At 41.0% G+C, this 18,533-nt stretch overlaps 1 protein-coding gene across 3 annotated transcripts in view; it reads left to right on the forward strand.

Annotated features, from left to right (window-relative positions):
* Positions 1 to 18,533, forward strand: part of KDR (kinase insert domain receptor) — a 45,622-nt gene that overhangs the window by 3,686 nt on the left and 23,403 nt on the right. For all 3 annotated transcript variants that reach the window (XM_027102924.1, XM_027102925.1, XM_027102926.1), the window contains exons 2-14: positions 675 to 768; positions 2,706 to 2,902; positions 7,029 to 7,159; positions 7,444 to 7,612; positions 8,190 to 8,329; positions 8,939 to 9,116; positions 10,522 to 10,636; positions 10,727 to 10,890; positions 12,796 to 12,952; positions 14,041 to 14,164; positions 14,693 to 14,801; positions 15,627 to 15,968; positions 17,987 to 18,133. In XM_027102924.1, the coding sequence (XP_026958725.1) occupies positions 675 to 768; positions 2,706 to 2,902; positions 7,029 to 7,159; positions 7,444 to 7,612; positions 8,190 to 8,329; positions 8,939 to 9,116; positions 10,522 to 10,636; positions 10,727 to 10,890; positions 12,796 to 12,952; positions 14,041 to 14,164; positions 14,693 to 14,801; positions 15,627 to 15,968; positions 17,987 to 18,133 (2,067 nt within the window). The remainder of the gene's footprint in view (positions 1 to 674; positions 769 to 2,705; positions 2,903 to 7,028; positions 7,160 to 7,443; positions 7,613 to 8,189; positions 8,330 to 8,938; positions 9,117 to 10,521; positions 10,637 to 10,726; positions 10,891 to 12,795; positions 12,953 to 14,040; positions 14,165 to 14,692; positions 14,802 to 15,626; positions 15,969 to 17,986; positions 18,134 to 18,533) is intronic.

The following is an 18,533-nucleotide window of genomic DNA, read 5'->3' on the forward strand; positions in this document are numbered from 1 at the left end:
TAACCACTGAACTACCAGGGAAGTCCTGCATTACCCTTTTTAAGTTCTGTTTTCTGAAGGAAAGTATATGCATGTTATATGACATGGGAACATGTTTCTTTCCTCAGTTCCTCTCATCTAGTTTTAATGTACAGTCTTTCAACCTTGGCAGTTCAGTTACCAGAGGAAGTGCACTAGAAAATTGATAAAGGAAAATGAGACAATGTCATGGACATTCCCACCCCCCTCAAAGTACATGGATGAACTATATAGAAATCTCTCTAAGTAGTATTCATTAATCAGCAATTTCGTCAAATGTGTGCATCCTATGTTTTATAAGAAATGTCAGTGGGTCCTTTCCCAGGGGAGTGAGATCATCAGATGAAGGTTCATTTGGTTTCAATGTCCCATATCCTTTTGTAAGACCTTGAAGTTGGCAATGCAGGAAAACAGGAACTCCACCCTCGCTCAATGAATTGCAGAACTGTTGTGTTGGTTTATGACCATCTGCCCATTCTTCCTGTTATGACACAGCTTGTGAACTTTTACTGGGAATGGTGAAAAGTAAATTCACAAGTTTTACACAATGAATTGCTGAAGAGGTGTTTTAAAGTATAGGGTGTGCATTGTTTATGGAAGGTGTTTCCTATTGGGTCTGAGTAGCAATTATATTCATTTATTTAATTTGTTTCTAGGTTTGTCTAGCGTTTCTCTTGATCCACCCAGGCTCAGCATAAAAAAAGACATACTTACAATTATGGCTAACACAACGCTTCAAATTACTTGCAGGTAAGGATACATTTTAGATTCAGATTTCCTGTGTCAAATATCATTGTTTATTAAAGAAAAAATAATTTCCATACATCAGAATTATAATAGAGTCTTCATAATTGTGTATAAGTAGTGAGGTTTCTAAGAGCTAATGTAATAATGAAAACATGAGGAAGGTCTTCTCTGGAAAATTCTGTACAATTTTGCTGGCATTTTTTTCCTACTACCCTCTGCCAACACACACATACACACACACACACACACACACACACACCCTAATAACCAGTATAGCACCTAGCGTATATTATGTAATACACATTCAATAAATATTGAATGAATAAATGAATCTTTAGAGTTAAAGAAGTTTGGGGACGTATTTGTTATACTCAGAATGGCTCTTAGATATCTGTTTAGCACTTTTCAAGAACTTTATTTTATGGAAAAATTCTGACTGTAGTTGCAATTTTATATTCAGTCATTAATATTGCTGAGTGCATGTCAAGCTCTGGCCTGAGGTCCTGGCATGTCTCTTTCACCAGCTAGCAAGAAGTCATGCTCTTGATTTTTGCTAGCTGGGGAAATAGGCCTCTTTGACAAGATGAGGAGGCGTCTAAATTTTGCTTTCCAGCCCCTACCTCAGGGAGAAAAGTAGAAGACTTTAGGGTTTAATGTAGTGATTATGTATGACAGAGCCAGAGGCTTCTTGGGACCGGTGTGGTTTTGGCAGAGGTGGTGGGTAGAGGTGATCTTGCCCCCTGAGAACAGTGCTGATGGTCCACAAAGAACCTTGGGGAGCTTGTTGCCATTGTTTTTGCTTGATGAATGCCAAGTGTTCAGCACAGTGACACAGATCTGTTTTAGCTTGCCGAGTGTAAAGGATACCCTAGTTGCCTTATCAAGGGTAGGGGACCAATACCCAACCCTTGGGAAAAAACATAGTAACAGGTGCTGTTTGCCTAGCTTTGCTACTTCAAGTTGCATTTCTCAGCAGATTTTCCTCTTACCCACCCTTAACAGCAAAGGTTATTCAAAATTCCCCAAGAGTCTATATATACACCTCTTATGTCCCCAGAAAAACAATGGAGTGTGTTAAAAGTAACTTCATTAATGTAACTGCAACTTCGTGGAAATTTCAAGTTCTTTAAAGAAGGGTCAGTGATGTTACATTCTTCTTGATGTTGACTGTCTTCCTTGGGGCTTTGTAGAGAAATGCTGCAATGAAAGTAATCTGTGCTTTAATGCCATCCTTCCAAGGTCCTACGAGGCCCTTAGACAGTTGCATCCCCTTCCTTCCTAACTTCACCTCTTACTCTCCCGACTGCCCACTCTTCTCTAGCTACTCTGGCTTCCTTGCCATTCCCCGAATACTCCAGATAGGCACTCACCCCAGGGCCTTGACATTGGCTTTTCCCTCTGCCTGGAACTCTGTTCCTCCTGATATCTATACGGCCCACTTCACCAAGCCCCCTCCCTCTAGAACTCTTCACTTGTTTCTTTGCCTCTTCTAGACTTTCTTCATAGTATTTATCACCACCTTTTATACAACATATTTTACTTACTTTTTAAAAGTTTCAGCTTTATTGAAGTTTACGTACTTTTTTACTGCCTGTCTCCTCCAACTAGACTCAAGTTCCATGAAGGCAATGATTTTTATCTGATTTGTTCACTGCTGTATTCCCAGTCTTCAACAACGTTTGACACATAGCACATGCTTAATAAATATTTGTTGGTTGACTAAAATAAGTAATAGAAAACTCGGGAATCCTTATAAGTGATTTCTGAAGCTGAGACTCTGGCTTTTTGTCATTTGTCCAGATAATCTGTCATTGTTGGTAGAAGGCTATGAATCTGTCTGTTGAGGAGTTTGTATAAGTTTGAGAACTAAACCTTCTATTTTCTTAGAAACAGCCTCATAGGCATTTCACTTAAGTACTTGCTTGGAATGAATTTTTCAGGGGTCAGAGGGACTTGGACTGGCTTTGGCCCAACAATCAGAGCGGCTCTGAGAAAAGAGTGGAGGTGAAGGATTGCAGTGACAGTGCCTTATGTAAGACGCTCACCATTCCAAAAGTGATCGGAAATGATACTGGAGCCTACAAGTGCTTCTACCGGGACACTGACATGGCCTCCGTCATCTATGTGTATGTTCAAGGTAAGTGGTTAAATGGAATTCACTTCCCAAGTTAATTTACCAGTTACAAAACACAATAGGTGTAAAGAAGAATCCGGACAACAAAGGCTCGCTCTAAAGGCTCTCTGCCAACAGGAATCTACAAAATTCTTCTCTCCCAAGGCCTCCTCTGAGTACAAGACTCAGTGATTTGTTCTGCAGTTTGGGCCTTGCTACATCTCTATTGCCCAATTAGTTTGGTTCTGATCTTTGTTTCTAAGGGAAATCTGTGTTCACAGTTGGCAATGGAGATTTATAAGAAGTTTTCTGATGTTTGAGAAAAAAAAACCCTGAAATCCTCGAAAAGGAAGATTCAGGGGAGAATTATGGAGAGGTTTCTGTGGAGAGATAGGTTATCTACAGCAGATTGGGAGATTTCCCCAAGAATGCACAGGGAGTCAGCCAAGGGCTCTGGAGCTTTTTTTGTTCATAGGAACTTTTCTTTTCCCACTTACACTTTATAAAAAACAATTTCCATACACTTGTGCAAATAAAGTCACTGCCTCAAAAGGCCTTTGGAGGACAGTGTTTCCTTTGCTTGTGTGGTCTGAGATCTTGGATGGCACGCTCCATCTTTCTATAGTTTGCAATTTGGGATTTACACTGTGGAGGCCAACTTAACATCCATGTAGGGTAAACTCCATGTCACATGTATTTAGCATTTATAATCTGAATTATTCTTTCCTTCGTGTTTCAAAAATCTTGTGCTAACTGAAGAAAACCTGACTTAACTAATGAGATATGAATCATATAACTTGAGTGGGTATAAGTCTATAGTATAGTATTTTGCGTAGATATACTAAATATTTTTCTTTTCAGTAAAGATGAGCTTTTTAGACATTTTATTTATACATTTACTTACCTCTGTACATCCTAGAGAATTTGAAGCAGGTGAAGATGGCTTAGACTTTTTTCCAGAAGCATCTTTTACAGAAAAGGAATTTCATCAGCTTTGGGAGACATACTTGCACATCTCCATTTGCGTTTCAATAGTGCAGTATGGTCAGTGCAAGGGAAGAATGGGGACCACATCAGAATAACGTATGTCACTCCTGGATTGCACAATATTTGAGAATTACTTTTGCCCAGGGTAAGCACAGTCCAAGGTAGAATTTTGTGCTCTCCTCCCCTCTGCAGAAGTTGAAAGAGACAAGGCCCAGATCTTCGAGTATTTCTGGCTCCTTTTGATCTGGCAGTCTTGGGAGATCAGGCTTTCTCAGAAGATTGCAAGGATTTCCTGCTTTCAGGCTGTCTGGAAATACTACAAGATGAACCTCTCCCATAATATCTCGTTATTTCCTTCTCCCCAAGTCAGGAAACCTGGAGACATGTGAAAATTCATTTCATGAGTTACAGTAAATATTTTATTTTGAGAGGATGGGTGGTTGTTTGGGTTTCTTTTGTTTATTTCCTCTTTTTGGGATACTGAAATAGAATTGATTTACTGAATAGCTTTAGTCTTACGTCAAGGGGTTAATTTAGCGTCCAAAGACTTGCTCTGTAAGCAAGCTATGTAATATTTCATAGCATGCAGATGAAAGGTAGGTAATACGAAGAAGTAGCAATCCCCAGCACTGTTTATTTGTACACTGCCTGTCTCTGAGTATACCATCAAATTCTGCTTCCTGTCTAAGCCTAGCGTTCTAGGAGGTGAGTTGTCCAAGATTTTGGTCATGAAGTTTAACAGTGGAAAAGAAAACATTGAAGTATTCCCTATGGATGGTCCTTTAATATCCCCTCTGGTCCCCACCTTACTTCCTTAGTCTTCTGACCCCATTCCCTCCAGCAATGGATGGAGCCGGGAAGTGGGTCTTGGTCTCATAAGATAATGACTATGGCATGTGGTGGCTGGATTGGCTGCCTTTCTGTGCTGTCCAGCTGGGAGGGAAATCAAACTTCTGCTGTTGCAGGGAATTAGCTGCTTTTCTCCCCTTTGGTTTAATTAACTCTTTCTTTCCTTGAACCAACCATCCTGAAGAGCTCTGAAAATGCTTGGTCAGGTGTGTTGGGGAGAGTGGCATGAACCATTATCTCTCTGAGATTTCAGGCATGGCTTCACACCCATCAACTCTATCTCTGGGAAAAGGAGTCGTTTCCCAGCAGCGTGTTAACATCATACGAACAGTGTTTGAACAGCATTAAAATCTCTTTTGTTTTTTTCTCAGTCTTTGCCATGGTGGCTTTTCAGGCTTTTGTCATTGAAGATATTAATGATTGCTGAATCTTAAACTAAATGCAATTAAACAGGAAACATAAACAATTTAACTATTCAACATTATTATATAAAGAATCTTATATCTAGTCTTCACAATCTTAAAATACTCACGTGAAACTTTCTCTTGAATTATTGAATTAAAAATCGTTAGTCATTTCTTTAAAGAATCTTTGGGAGCCATTAACCTATTTTCATGACAGTTACACTATTTGCCTTAAGAGAGAGAACATGAAGTTTTTAACATCAAAAAACTCAGTAGGGGGAGCGATGGTATTACTCCCCAGTTCCTGTGTAAGGACATGTATATCAAAAGAGCCAAAGATAGAATTGCTAAACCAAAGGGATTTGGACCAGGGGATCTGCAGATGCTCTGTTTTCTCCTCCCTACCTGAGGCTGTCCCGATTCACTCTTGGAAGACACAAAGGTGTATAATAACCATGGTCTGTTATAAGGCAGGAACATCATCCCATGGCGATCAATGCTGAAGTTCGTAGCCCCTCCTGGAGGTCTCCTAAAACAGCTCACCACCCTCACCCCTGTCCACAGAGGGGCTCTGTGAGCTTCAGCCCCCTCAGTGGTCACCGAAAGGACACCTAAAGCCACAGTGTTCCTTGAAAAATGGCTCCTCTCCATCACTCGGCTAGTGGGCTCCCCACCTTGTCCCTGCCACCAAATCTCTTCCCAGAGGGTTTTAGGAGATTTGGGGAGATCACACGTGAGGCTCTTTTGATACTATTCCACTGGGAGTTCTGTGCTTTATTAATGGCTGTTTTTAGGAGCCCAGCGTTCAGGGAGGGGGGGCGTCCCTGGTCTCCCCGCTCCTGCTCATGTCTCAGCCTGGCCTCACATACTCACGCGGAGATGAGCCCGGTGGATCTGCCCCGTAAGTCTAGGTACTCCTGCCAGGACCCCATGTTGGCTCTCTGGGGCACGGCTCCCTCTGCCCGGAGCACCTGAGCCACCAGGTCTCGGTCTGCAACAGATACTACAAACTGAGGACCAAAGTGAGACTTGAAGATTTTTCCATATTCCCGTGTGTGTTTCTGCTGCAAAACCATGGAGAAATCAAAAAAGGAAAAAAATACACAGATACGATATACCTTTGACACGGACATTCCTGGATGTTAGGGGAGCAGAAAACTGGGGCAGAGGGAAGCTCTGCATTATGCAGAACTGAATCAGAGTGGCCACTTTACTTACAGTTACCAAGGGGGAGAGGAAGGGGCAGGGATAAACTGAGAGATTGGGATTGACATATACACACTAGATAACTAATAAGGACCTACTGTCTAGCACAGGGAACTCTACTCAGTACTCTGTAATGACCTACATGGGAACAGAATCTAAAAACGAGTGGATGTATGTATATGTATAACTGATTCACTTCGCTGTACAGCAGAAACTAACCCAACAATGTAAATCAACTCTACTCCAATAAATATTAATTAAAAAAAAAAAAAACTCAGTAGGTAAACTATACAGGTTTAACTTTAAATTTACTTTAAAACTTATATACATGAAAGATGTATAGTGCATATGAAAATGTATATGAAAATGAAGACGTGTGCTCCCTCACTTTGAAAAAACTGTAATGATCAATCTGCTTAAATGTGGAACCTGTAAAGTACACTCTACTTGTTGATCATCAGTGCAAAAGGAGCCAGTCTCATTCTGGGTGTTTTCTTCCAGATTTTTCACACATACACACCCCCCCCTCCTGTAGCATAACCTTGGAGCCAGATATTTACCAGCAGACCTACCTCTGGATTCCTTTGCCTAGTGTGAAATGTCTTTCCCAATAGTTTACTTCTCTGGTTAGAGTTTATGAACCTGAAAGATGACCCGCTTTTCTAGTAAATGCCATTAACTCATGGAACTACATTTTCTTCTAGATTACAGATCTCCATTTATTGCTTCTGTCAGCGACCAACATGGAGTTGTGTACATCACTGAGAACAAAAACAAAACTGTGGTGATTCCGTGTCTGGGGACCATTTCAAACCTCAATGTGTCACTTTGTGCAGTAAGTTACATCTTCTTTCTTCATCTCTTACCCTTTCATAATATTAAGCTAGTATTAAGATGGGTAGCCTGTTTATAACATTATATATATTATAAATATATATATTACATGCATTATATAACATTAAGTCAACAATGAGTTTTAAAGGAAACTTTAGGAAGGGTCAAAATGACAAGAAATAAAACCAATTTGTATTCTTAAAATAAGTTGAATTCTTTAGTGTTCATGGTTTTTACTTTTGGATAGCACTTGATTAAATATTTGATATTTCTTTTTCTACCCAGAGGTATCCAGAAAAGAGGTTTGTTCCTGATGGTAACAGAATTTCCTGGGACAGCAAGAAAGGCTTCACTATTCCCAGCTACATGATCAGCTATGCTGGCATGGTCTTCTGTGAAGCAAAAATTAATGATGAAAGTTACCAGTCTATTATGTACATAGTTGTGGTTGTAGGTAAGAGGACAATTCCTTTTTGTATCATTAATGTCAGACAATAAAGATTAGCTTCTTATATTAAGATTCTGGAGGACAAGAGATATTGAGAAATATATTATTTCAAGATTTGTTGTTAAGCAATTCACTACATCCGCTCTTCTCTACCCAGTAAACCTATGTGCAACTGAGGTTTTTCTCCTTCCTTACCAAGACCAAGAATGAATAAGAGTTCTGTTATGGGAGCATATTGTTTGGAAAATTCAATGTTCAGAGCATTGCTTGGCATCAAGTCTTTTAATTATACCTATTTTATGGAAAGTTTGGTAGCTTTCTAAAACCGGCCGCATTGACTATTGACCCCTCAGATTTTACTGCTTTTCTGTCCACTGGGCTACAACATCTTTGAGATCCATTTAGGGCTGCTTTGTGGATCTCTGTAGACCGTTTTCCTGGGAGTTCACCAAGGTTTGGGGAGGCCCTCAGGGAAAAATGATGTGACACATTTTGAAGTTGCATCATGTCTGAAAAAATGTGTGCCAAGTTATAGATTTTGGCTTCCCTCTCACTTTCTGTTTTTCCAATGTACTTGCTCCAGGGTACAAGATTTATGATGTGGTTCTGAGCCCCCCTCACGGAGTTGAGCTGTCTGTTGGAGAGAAGCTTGTCTTAAATTGTACAGCAAGAACTGAACTAAATGTGGGGATTGACTTCAATTGGGAATACCCTTCTTTGAAGGTAACACTAACAATTCAAAGCCAGACCTCCAAATACTTTGATAATAAGCTCCAACGAAGTTTGCTTGAGAGAGATAGGGACCTCTTTGCCAGATAAAATGTAAGGGCCTTAACTTACACTAACATACACACACACACATTTTAAGAGAACTGTAGGACATACAGCACTCATGGAAAAAAAAAAGATGCAAAACCAAGAACTCTGTCCAGGCTGTGAAGATTAGTTTTCTTTAGGGGATTATGTCTTTCTAGGTTGCATTATTTCTCCGTTCTCCAAAGTCCTTGATCTATTTTCCTTTTAAGGGAATTTCTTTTCATGAGGTGGCATGAGACACACTTCTCCTTAAACAGTGGTCATATTTCCTTGGGTTTCTGCAGTTTACATTGATCTCATTCCCATTATGTGAGGTTTGAAAATGCCTGATTCGGTTGATTCTATTTATTTCTCCTGAAACCAAATGTATTTGTCATCAGCATGATGATAAAAGTTCAGAAGTATCTATTATTAGCATTAAATAGTGTTCACCAAAGGCCAAGACTTTTATGGGTATCTAGAAGCTACCAGGGAATGTTATTCTGGACTTTGGAAGTTCACTAAACTCTTTTTCAGCATCAGCATAAGAAACTTGTAAACCGGGACCTAAAAACCCAGTCTGGGAGTGAGATGAAGAAGTTTTTGAGCACCTTGACTATAGATGGTGTAACCCGGCGTGACCAAGGGTGGTACACCTGTGCCGCTTCCAGTGGGCTCATGACCAAGAGGAACAGCACATTCATCAGGGTCCATGGTAAGCTAAGATTTCCTTTGGAATTATGCTCTGCCTTGAAAAGTGAGATGATTTAAATAAATGTAGGTCAGCTAGTGATTCCTATTTTGCTCGTTCAGAAGATGTTTTTGAGCTCTTGCTAGGAAGGCCACTTGACCTCGAGGTCAAGAGCGTAGCTTGGGTTCAAATCCCAACTTTAAAGATGAGATGAGCTGATGTAGTAAGGGCTCACTACATATTATTTGTTGTTGCTATTACTATTATCACTATAATAAGCAGAGGGTTATTATCTAAGATCTTTTTTTTTTTTTTAAGATCATTTTTAAATTTTCATTTGATCGCAAGGCTGAGAGGCTTCCCGAGTAAGCATGGGCCTTGCAATTGGGGAAACCTGTATTTAGTTACTTTCTGTTGGGCTTTGAGAAAATAACTTAACTTCCCATTTATTCTCTTTCATTCACATAAATGTCTCAGTTTAGATGATAATTTGTATGGCATCCAACTTATAGGCCTTCATAAGGGTTTGGATTTTATAATATGGGAATGCATAGAAGGGTTTTGAGCAGAGAGAGACATGCTCTGGCTTATGTTTTTATAGGATCACTATGTGGGTTATTTTAATGTGAAATACTTTAGGGAAGTAAGGGCAGAAGTAGAGAGACTAGTTAGAAGGCTAATTGCAGTCATCCAGGTGAGAGATGGTGGGTGGCTTAGACAAGGGTGGTAGAAGTGGAGGTGGTCAGAAGTGACCTGATTCTGGATGTATTTTTGAAGATAGAGCCAGTAGGGTTTGCCTATTGATTCCCTGGCTGTGGGATATAAGAGAAAAAGGATGGAAGATGACCTTTGCGTTTTTAGCGTGAGCAACTGAGTGAACGGTAGTTTTCTCAACCGAGATAGGGAAGATAGGAAGAGGAATAGGACACAGGGTTGGGTGGCTTCATTTGGAGACGCCCACTAAATATCCAGTGGAGACTTTAATATATTAACCTAGAACCCAGGGAAGTCAGGGGCAGGAGATATAGATTTAGGAGGAATGTGTAATTGACAAGAGGAGGGTGTTGGTAAAGACAAGAGGTCCGAGGACTGAGTCCTGGGGCACATGGGAGGTATGTATAGGGTGTCATGGGAGCAGAGGAGATGTAGGGAAAACTTCACAGAGAAGCAAATGCTTGAGTTGAGTGAGATTTGAGTGCTCAGTAGACTTGTGGAGCAGACTGGGGGAGAGAGAAAAGCTAACGCAGAGACCACAGGTGAGGGAGAACCTGGAGTGGGACCTGTAGAAGGGTGAGATGGGGACTCTCTGAACAGCAGTGACTTAGACCCCCAAGGTCTTTGACACTTCACTTGAAATGAAAAACTAAACCAAATGGCCGTTTATAAGAAGTTGCCATTTATGAGAAAAATTATTTTTATTTTCTTCCAGAAAAACCTTTTGTTGCTTTCGGTAGTGGCATGGAATCTTTGGTGGAAGCCACCGTGGGAGACCGTGTCAGAGTCCCTGTGAAGTGCCTTGGTTACCCTCCTCCAGAAATAAAATGGTAACGACTGGAAATAAATGCAAAGCCGTGTTCCACGTGAAAGCAAATCCTTAGATTGGACTCATTTCTGGGATTTGTTTTTCCCCACAGGTATAAAAATGGAAGACCCATTGAGTCCAATCACACAATTAAAGTGGGGCACGTACTGACTATTATGGAAGTGAGTGAAAAAGATACAGGAAATTACACTGTCATCCTTACCAATCCCATTTCAAAGGAGAAACAGAGCCACGTGGTATCTCTGGTTGTGAATGGTGAGTCCATTCAGTTTTCCTTCTCTTTATCTATTATAAAGAGTATGATTATGTCCTGAACAGCCAGGCCACCGTTCCTTTGGTGTCTCTGCCTCACTCACATCATGAGTAGCTCTGGTGTATAAAAATGATCCACGACAGTGCGGCTGAAGTGAGGTGTGGGGCGGTATGCTCTGGACATGTTTGCTTAAGAGGCCATGAGAATGATGCAGTTGGTGGTCGAACTCGAGCCTAAAGTAGATGGTTCAGCCGATGGCTAAATGCTGTGACATAAGAGTGCCCACAGGGACAGTCATCAGGCTCCAGTTGCAGTACCTTTGAATTGTGCTCCTGGCATGCAAATGTTTAAGACTCTTCTTGAATTTTGTGGGAAGCTACTAGTTTGATTTGGGGGTTGATGTATCAGTGATGCACAGGCAGATTCCAATGCAGAAGGCTTTTGCAGGTGGACACTGTTGGCTGGTTGGAAGTGTTTTAATTTTTTTTTCAACAGGAGTCTGGGATCTGACTCTGAGGCTATAAAGGCGGAGATATTTAAGTTTTTGATTTAAGAATGGTTTGAATTTTATTTTTCCAAACTGAAAGATACTTATTTACAATAAGTACTCCGGGTGGGGAGGAAAAGGACATCATGGTCAAGTAAATGTGGGAGATGCTAAGTTGATGGACATAGTATATTGCCATTCTCCAGTGGTGGGTGGGAGACATAGAGTAGCCAAGGTTTAACAAACTTATTTGACCAGAGCACCCCTCCCGCATACATCCATTAATATCTTGCTCCAAACACAGGTTGGGAAATGCCTCTCTGTTGTAATTCTTTGTGCTTTCTACTGTCATGGCAGATTAAAACTTCAGGATCTTCTCATGTGACATTAAGGTGCTTCCCTGTATATCCTGCCAAGCTCTGTATGTCTTCTGAGCTTGGCTTCGTTTCTTTGCGGGGACATCAGCTTCGGGGAGTATTTTAAAGATAACAGGTTCCAGAAATGTGACTTAGGAGCCACTTGGGTGTAGGAGTTTGGGGAGTATAGAGAAGCTGGGAAGCTGAAAAGTAGGGTGGGGAGAAGGAAAGGAACAAGAAATAAAGATGTAAAAATGGACAGTGAATAACTCTATCTCATTTATCCAGGAAGTCACTAAATGTTTGATTCACCCTAGCATTTACCCTGCTCTATAAAACAAAGATAAAGAAAGAAGTCAAGGTTTGAAAGTATAATCTGAGGCTTTAGGTTGGTAGTGATGAGAAGATAGTTTCACATTAATGACTTTGGAGCCTAAAAAAGAAAGAGAGAAAAAAGGGAGAGAAGGAGGAAAAGACACAGAAGGAATGGAGGGAGGAAGGGAAGAAAACAAGAAAGGATGGGAGAGAGGAGGGGAGAAAGGAAGGAAGGGGAAGAAGGAGGGAGAGATGGAGAAGCAGGCATGGTGGGTGACCTTGGGCAAGTCATTTCACTTTTTAATTTTTCCCATGTGTAAAGTGGAGGACAATAGCAGTGGCTGTGAGGATTAAATGAATTAATTGATGTAAAGCGCTTAGAACAATACTCAGTACATAATACATGTACTCACTGTATTATTCACAACTCTTTTCTTCCTGGAGCCTTGTCTGATCTTGTGAAATTGGGAGGATTAGGAGAACAATCTCTGTAATGTAGACGAGAAAATGGTGAGGCACAGGGTGGCGAGACTGGCACAAAGTCACTCAACTTACTAGTTTATTATTATTGTTATCATGAGTATCGCTAGAAGTCAGGTGTCCTGTCTCCAAATCTAGATGTTCTTTGAAAAAGCAAATGGGGGCAAAAATTCTATGCTTGGAAAAACACAGGTTTAATTGCTGAAAACTTCTACTTTCCATTCCTCAAAGCTGATTGACAATTCAAAAGCTGTCTTTCCCATCTCCAGTCCCACCCCAGATTGGTGAGAAATCTCTGATCTCTCCCGTGGACTCTTACCAGTACGGCACCTCCCAAACGCTGACGTGCACGGTCTATGCCGTTCCTCCCCCGAGTCACATCCAGTGGTACTGGCAGCTGGAAACAGAGTGTACATACCAGCCCATGTGAGTAGGGTCACATCCTTTTTTTCCTGCTCTTTTGCATTTAAAAAAATATTTATTCATTTGTTTTATTTTTAGATCCCACACGTAAGTGATATCATATAGTATTTGTTTTTGTCTGGCTTACTTAGTATGATAACCTCTAGGTCCATCCATGTTGCTGCAAATGGCATTATTTCATTCTTTATATGGCAGTGTAGTATTCCGCTGTATATATGTACCACATCTTCTTTATCTATTCCTCTGTCGATGGACATAGCCAAGCTACGATATGACACCATTCTAAGCCAAGAAGACTATCTCTAAGAAGGTTATCCCTCAAGTGGTACTCTTAATCTCCTTCCGTCTTTCTCTGTGCTTACGTCTTTAGGAGATGTCGTTCCTTGGGGTATCCCGCTTTGAGATTAGCTAGCTCTCTCTTCGGGTTGGCCCTGATGTCCATCTCTCTGAATGCAGTTTCTTTGCTCACTTTGTTAATTGCCAGTCTTTGGTTTTTCTCCTTATGCCAATCAACCGGTGAATACCACAGTCTCCTTATCTGTGAGAAGGTACATCTCAAGGGAAGTGCTGATGGATGCAAGGACCTCGGAGCCTCAGGCCCGGCTTATCAGGTCCTAACACAAGTCCAGACATCCTTAGGAAAAAAACAACAAGTCACCCACCACCACCCTAAGCAGTTCACTTCCTGTTGTTGTTTTTGAGATGGCCTCTATTAGTTTCTTCCTCAGATGCTGACCATTTCCTACACAAAGGCCACAGTCCCAGGGAGATTAAGAAGCCCAATGGCTTCTTAGTTTCCTTGCCTTCCTTTGAACTAAATTAACTTGAATTGTCTTGTCGATCCAATTTATGAATGGAGGTTTGTTCCCAGAATAGCTGCTTCCCTCCTGTATCCTGAATGAATCTACCTAGAACCTTTTCCTTCATTGCTGAGGCCTATTTTTAATTGGCGCCAAGTCTTGTAACGTGGTAGCGTGCATTGGAAGTTAGTTCTAAGAACGTAATAACCAAAGTCTGACTCCTTTCCTTGCTATTGATATGAATTAAAGAAAAATTAAGTCATGATATCATCTGTTACCTCTTTCTTATAGCCAAGCTGCCTTAACGACAAACCCACATACCTGTAAAGAATGGAGAAACGTGGAGGACTTCCAGGGGGGAAACAATATCGAAGTCAACAAAAATCAATTTGCCCTAATTGAAGGAAAAAACAAAGTGAGTTTGAAGTTCTTTAATTTGAAAATCTGTCTCTCTTTTATGGAAGGATGGAGTGAAAGTAGGGTAAAATAATATCAATGTGTGAGGAATATGGGCGATTGATCATCAAATAAATTGGGTGATAAAATACTAGCATGTTAAGTCAGTTTGAAAACACCATTAACTTTTAGAAACACCACTGACTTACTGTTACTGTATCAGAGAAAAATAAAACATATATGTCATTAACTCTGTACATGGGATGTATGGTAATTCTGATTTTATAAACATGAAAATGAGAAAACGTATGTAATGTTGTATTAAAACACATTCTTTATTCCATGGTTTCCAAAGCTCGCTTTGTATGATGTGTGAGCTGCACCAGCATAATTATAATTGCACAGATTTGAGCGTGCGTGGTCAGTGCTGGAGTCTGAATGGCGTAGGCAGATCGCGGCAGTGGTGGGGATGCTGACTTTTAGTCTGAATGCACGTGCATAAACACAGCCTCCATTGTTTATGGCCTGGAATTTGTTTTTTTCACAGACTGTAAGTACCCTTGTTATCCAAGCAGCCAATGTATCCGCTTTGTACAAATGTGAAGCGGTGAACAAAGCTGGGAGAGGAGAGAGGGTTATCTCCTTCCACGTGACCAGTAAGTGCTCTCCAGGGGCTGGGCTGTCTGATACTCTGTTGTCCTGGCCATTCCCATGAGTGGCGTGGCTTTAGGAAGGGGAGTCGGATGGCTAATTGATGCTTTTGTTCATAAAGGAGAGTTCCCCAGGTAGCTCCTGGGCTCACGTGAAGTCAGTACATCTGACTTCACAGGAGAGGGAGCATGGGTTCACACATGCTTTTGAAGCTCAAGTCCCGCGTGATATTTTTGTCTTTGTCATCACAGTGCAGCACAGTGCTTGGCTTAGTGAGGTTCAGTCAACGTTTATGCACTTGCTGTTGAAGAGCTGACAAGGTTGGGTTTGGGGGAGGCAATTGTAATGACATTGGAACAGTGCCTTCCCAATACTACCAACTTTGTTCATCTTAATTCTATGGCTCAGCTTTAGCTGACTGGATGGAATAAAATATTTCAGTCTGAGCTAATTCACTATAATAAACATAGCTCTCCTGTCAGTGAGTGTTATATATTAATGAGGAATTAATTTTTTAAATCCCAAGTTATAATTATCTGCTTTGAATTGGGGGGGGGGGTTAAATCTTAAAAACCGTGCTTAGAGCTCAAAGTGGAGATTTCTTGTATATCTGAGGAATTCATTTACATTTCCAAATAATGTATTTTGGCAAAATAATACATTTTGAATCTGGAATTGTCCAGTTTGGTCGTCTCCTTGTATTCCATCTTCTGGGAATGCCAGAGCTTCACCTCTCTTGGGGCTTTATCGCAGACTGAGGGCAACAAGGAAGCAATAGTGTGCTGCCCAAGTTAAATCACTGTCTTCTAAGCATGGGTTTTACATTTCAGAGGGTTTTGAAATCACTTTGCAACCCGGCACCCAGCCCACCGAGCAGGAGAGCGTGTCTCTGTGGTGCTCCGCGGACCGAACTATGTTTGAGAACCTCACGTGGTACAAACTTGGCCCACAGGCTCTGCCCATCCACGTGGGAGAGCTGCCCACACCTGTTTGCAAGAACTTGGATGCTCTTTGGAGAATGAACGCCACGATGATCTCTAATAGCACAAATGACATTTTGATCATGGAGTTGCAGAATGCATCCTTGCAGGACCAAGGAGACTACATCTGCTTTGCTCAGGACAGGAAGACCAAGAAAAGACATTGCGTGGCCAGGCAGCTTACAGTCCTAGGTAGGGAGGTAACTCTGGACCATCCAGAAGCAGTTGGGATGCCGTAAATGTAATGCTTTCAGGGGCTGTGTGAAGATTGTCCTCTAGCAGCTTATGAAGTAGATCGGTGAGCACTTATCTTGTGGAAAGTCCTCAAGTCAGAAGGAAGCTAATCGTGGTGAAGTGATGTATTAAAAAGAGAAAATAACCCCATTCTTTCCAACCCTGATGGTGGGGTCACTCACTACTATCTGCAAGGGATTCCCCTAAACCAAGGAAGTTTCTGCCTCATTCTTGAGCATTCAGTTATTTAAATAGACACATATTTGTGAATGCCTACCATGAGCTAGGAGGGTGCCGGAAGTTCATAGTGGTGGACAGAGTGAGAACACAGACAACTGCTGGGCTGTGGGGTACAGTGAGGTCTCTGTGTCCATGAGAACAGGGGTTGTTTCTGTTTTACTCCTTGCTGAGCTCCAGGCATAGAACATAGTGGCACATACTGCGTGCTTGATAAGACATCTGCTGCCTGAAGAGTGTGGTGATGGGATTGTTTAAGACCTGTGAGAGCCTCTGGGAGGGATGCTGCACTCAGTGCCTGTACCTCTGTGGTACAGCTCACGGTCAATGAAATGAGCATTTTAGTGCAAGAAAGCTTTGTAAGTCCCACACCAAGTCACTCTCTATACCTCCTCTAACCCCGCGCCTTGCACAAAATCCGTGCAGACACGGCTCTGTCTCTGGGGAAATCAGTCAAATTTGGGGAGTTTCTCAGTGCTATCTCCTTCCATTTTCTCCTCTCCCTAGTGTCCCTTCCTAGTTTCTAGGGTGCATGTGTTCTGTTTTTGGTTTTTTTTAACTGTCAGGAAGGGGGAACTGCCCAGATAAACTAATTTATACCAAAGTTTTAGAGGAATAATATTTTCAAAGGCCTTGACATATTTTAAGAGGTATTTTCAAACAGGCACTAGGACAGATTTTGCTAGTGTTGAGACTCTGGTGTCAGAAGAAGAGATGTTTTTGAGTGAAGTCATCCCAAGGCCCTTCAAATCACACCCCATATATGATCATGGTTTTCTGTTCATCTTGGTGACCGGTCTGGTTTCAAGCTAGTGAAAAAATTCAGAAAGAGATGTGAAGGAGGTTCCTGGCTTTGCCATGCCCAGGAAATACATGCTCACAATGAGCTGGTTTGCTCTCTAAGGACTCCCAAGTTGTTTTCCAAAAATTATTCTTGGAAATAGACTAGAGTCCATTTGCTTAAGCCCCAGCGTAGTTCACCATTGAGGTAATCTAATTTTGCTAAATGTTGAAGTGGATTCTCTCAGCAGGATTCTTTTCGATGTTCAGTTGGTTTGGACAAGATATTTCCACAGCACTTTGATGATTTGTAGGAAAGGTTAAATCTAAAGTTGTCCTGTACATTTAAATGAGTACCTGTGGGCTTCATTTTTTAAAAATCTTTGACTTTCCTTAGGTTATCATTGTTTTGTCTGTGTTTTAGTGGAAATTCTGAGTTCAACTGTTTCCTTAGTTATAAGGACTGGGGTAAGTTGTTTAACCCCTTTCATCTGCAAAATAAGGCTAATACTGCCCACCATAGGGTTGAGAGTGAAAAACAGAAATAGGACAAATGAGTTTTGCAAAAAGTGTCAAATAAATATAAGGCATTCTTTGTTGAATTACACTGAAGTTATGTACTTTCCAAGAGAAACAGGGCAGAATTCTTGTGTGTCACTGGCTAGAATTTATTTATTCATCTGGAGGGAAGTCAAGGGTGACAACTTCTATTTTGCGATGTGATTACCAGCTTGAATCACTAATGTGAATGTTCAGAGAGATGCAGTAATCTGTCTGAACTGACTGACCTGTTTCATTTAACTTTACGCCATGAACAATGCTCCAGTTATCAACGTCTGTGTATTTTTGGCTTAGTAAATTAACAGTTTACTAAATGGTTTAATAGTTTACTGATATGAAAACCACTTCAAAACTTATAACTAAATGTCCTATGATTTTTTGTGTGTGCGTGTGCATAGAGCGCATGGCACCTACAATCACAGGAAACCTGGAGAACCAGACAACAAGCATTGGTGAAACCATCGAAGTTTCCTGCACAGCGTCTGGGAATCCCCCTCCACAGATTACGTGGTTTAAAGATAATGAGACGCTTGTGGAAGATTCAGGTGAATAGAGCATGTCGGTCTCTTTTTGGCTGCAAAATCTTCCTAGAGATATTAACGAAAATCCATATGATTTCTTTCTTAAAAAAATTATTTATTTACTCATTTATTTATTTTTATTAAGGTATATCGATGTACAATATTATTTAAGTTGCAGGTGGACAGCATAGTGAGTCTCAATTTTTAAAGATTATTCTCCATTTATAGTTATAAAATATTGACTGTATCCCCTGTGCTGTACAATATATCCTTGTAGCTTGTTTATTTTATACTTAGTAGTTTGTACCTCTTAATCCCCTACCCCTATCTTGCTTCCCTCTCCCCTGTCCCCTCTCCCCACTGGTCACCACTAGTTTGTTCTCTATATCCGTGAGCCTGTTTCTTTTTTGTTATATTCACTAGT

Source organism: Aethalodelphis obliquidens, unplaced genomic scaffold (assembly GCF_003676395.1).
Source record: "Aethalodelphis obliquidens isolate GAN/ISIS:26980383/991018 unplaced genomic scaffold, ASM367639v1 scaffold6, whole genome shotgun sequence".
NCBI classification, from domain to species: Eukaryota; Metazoa; Chordata; class Mammalia; order Artiodactyla; family Delphinidae; genus Aethalodelphis; species Aethalodelphis obliquidens.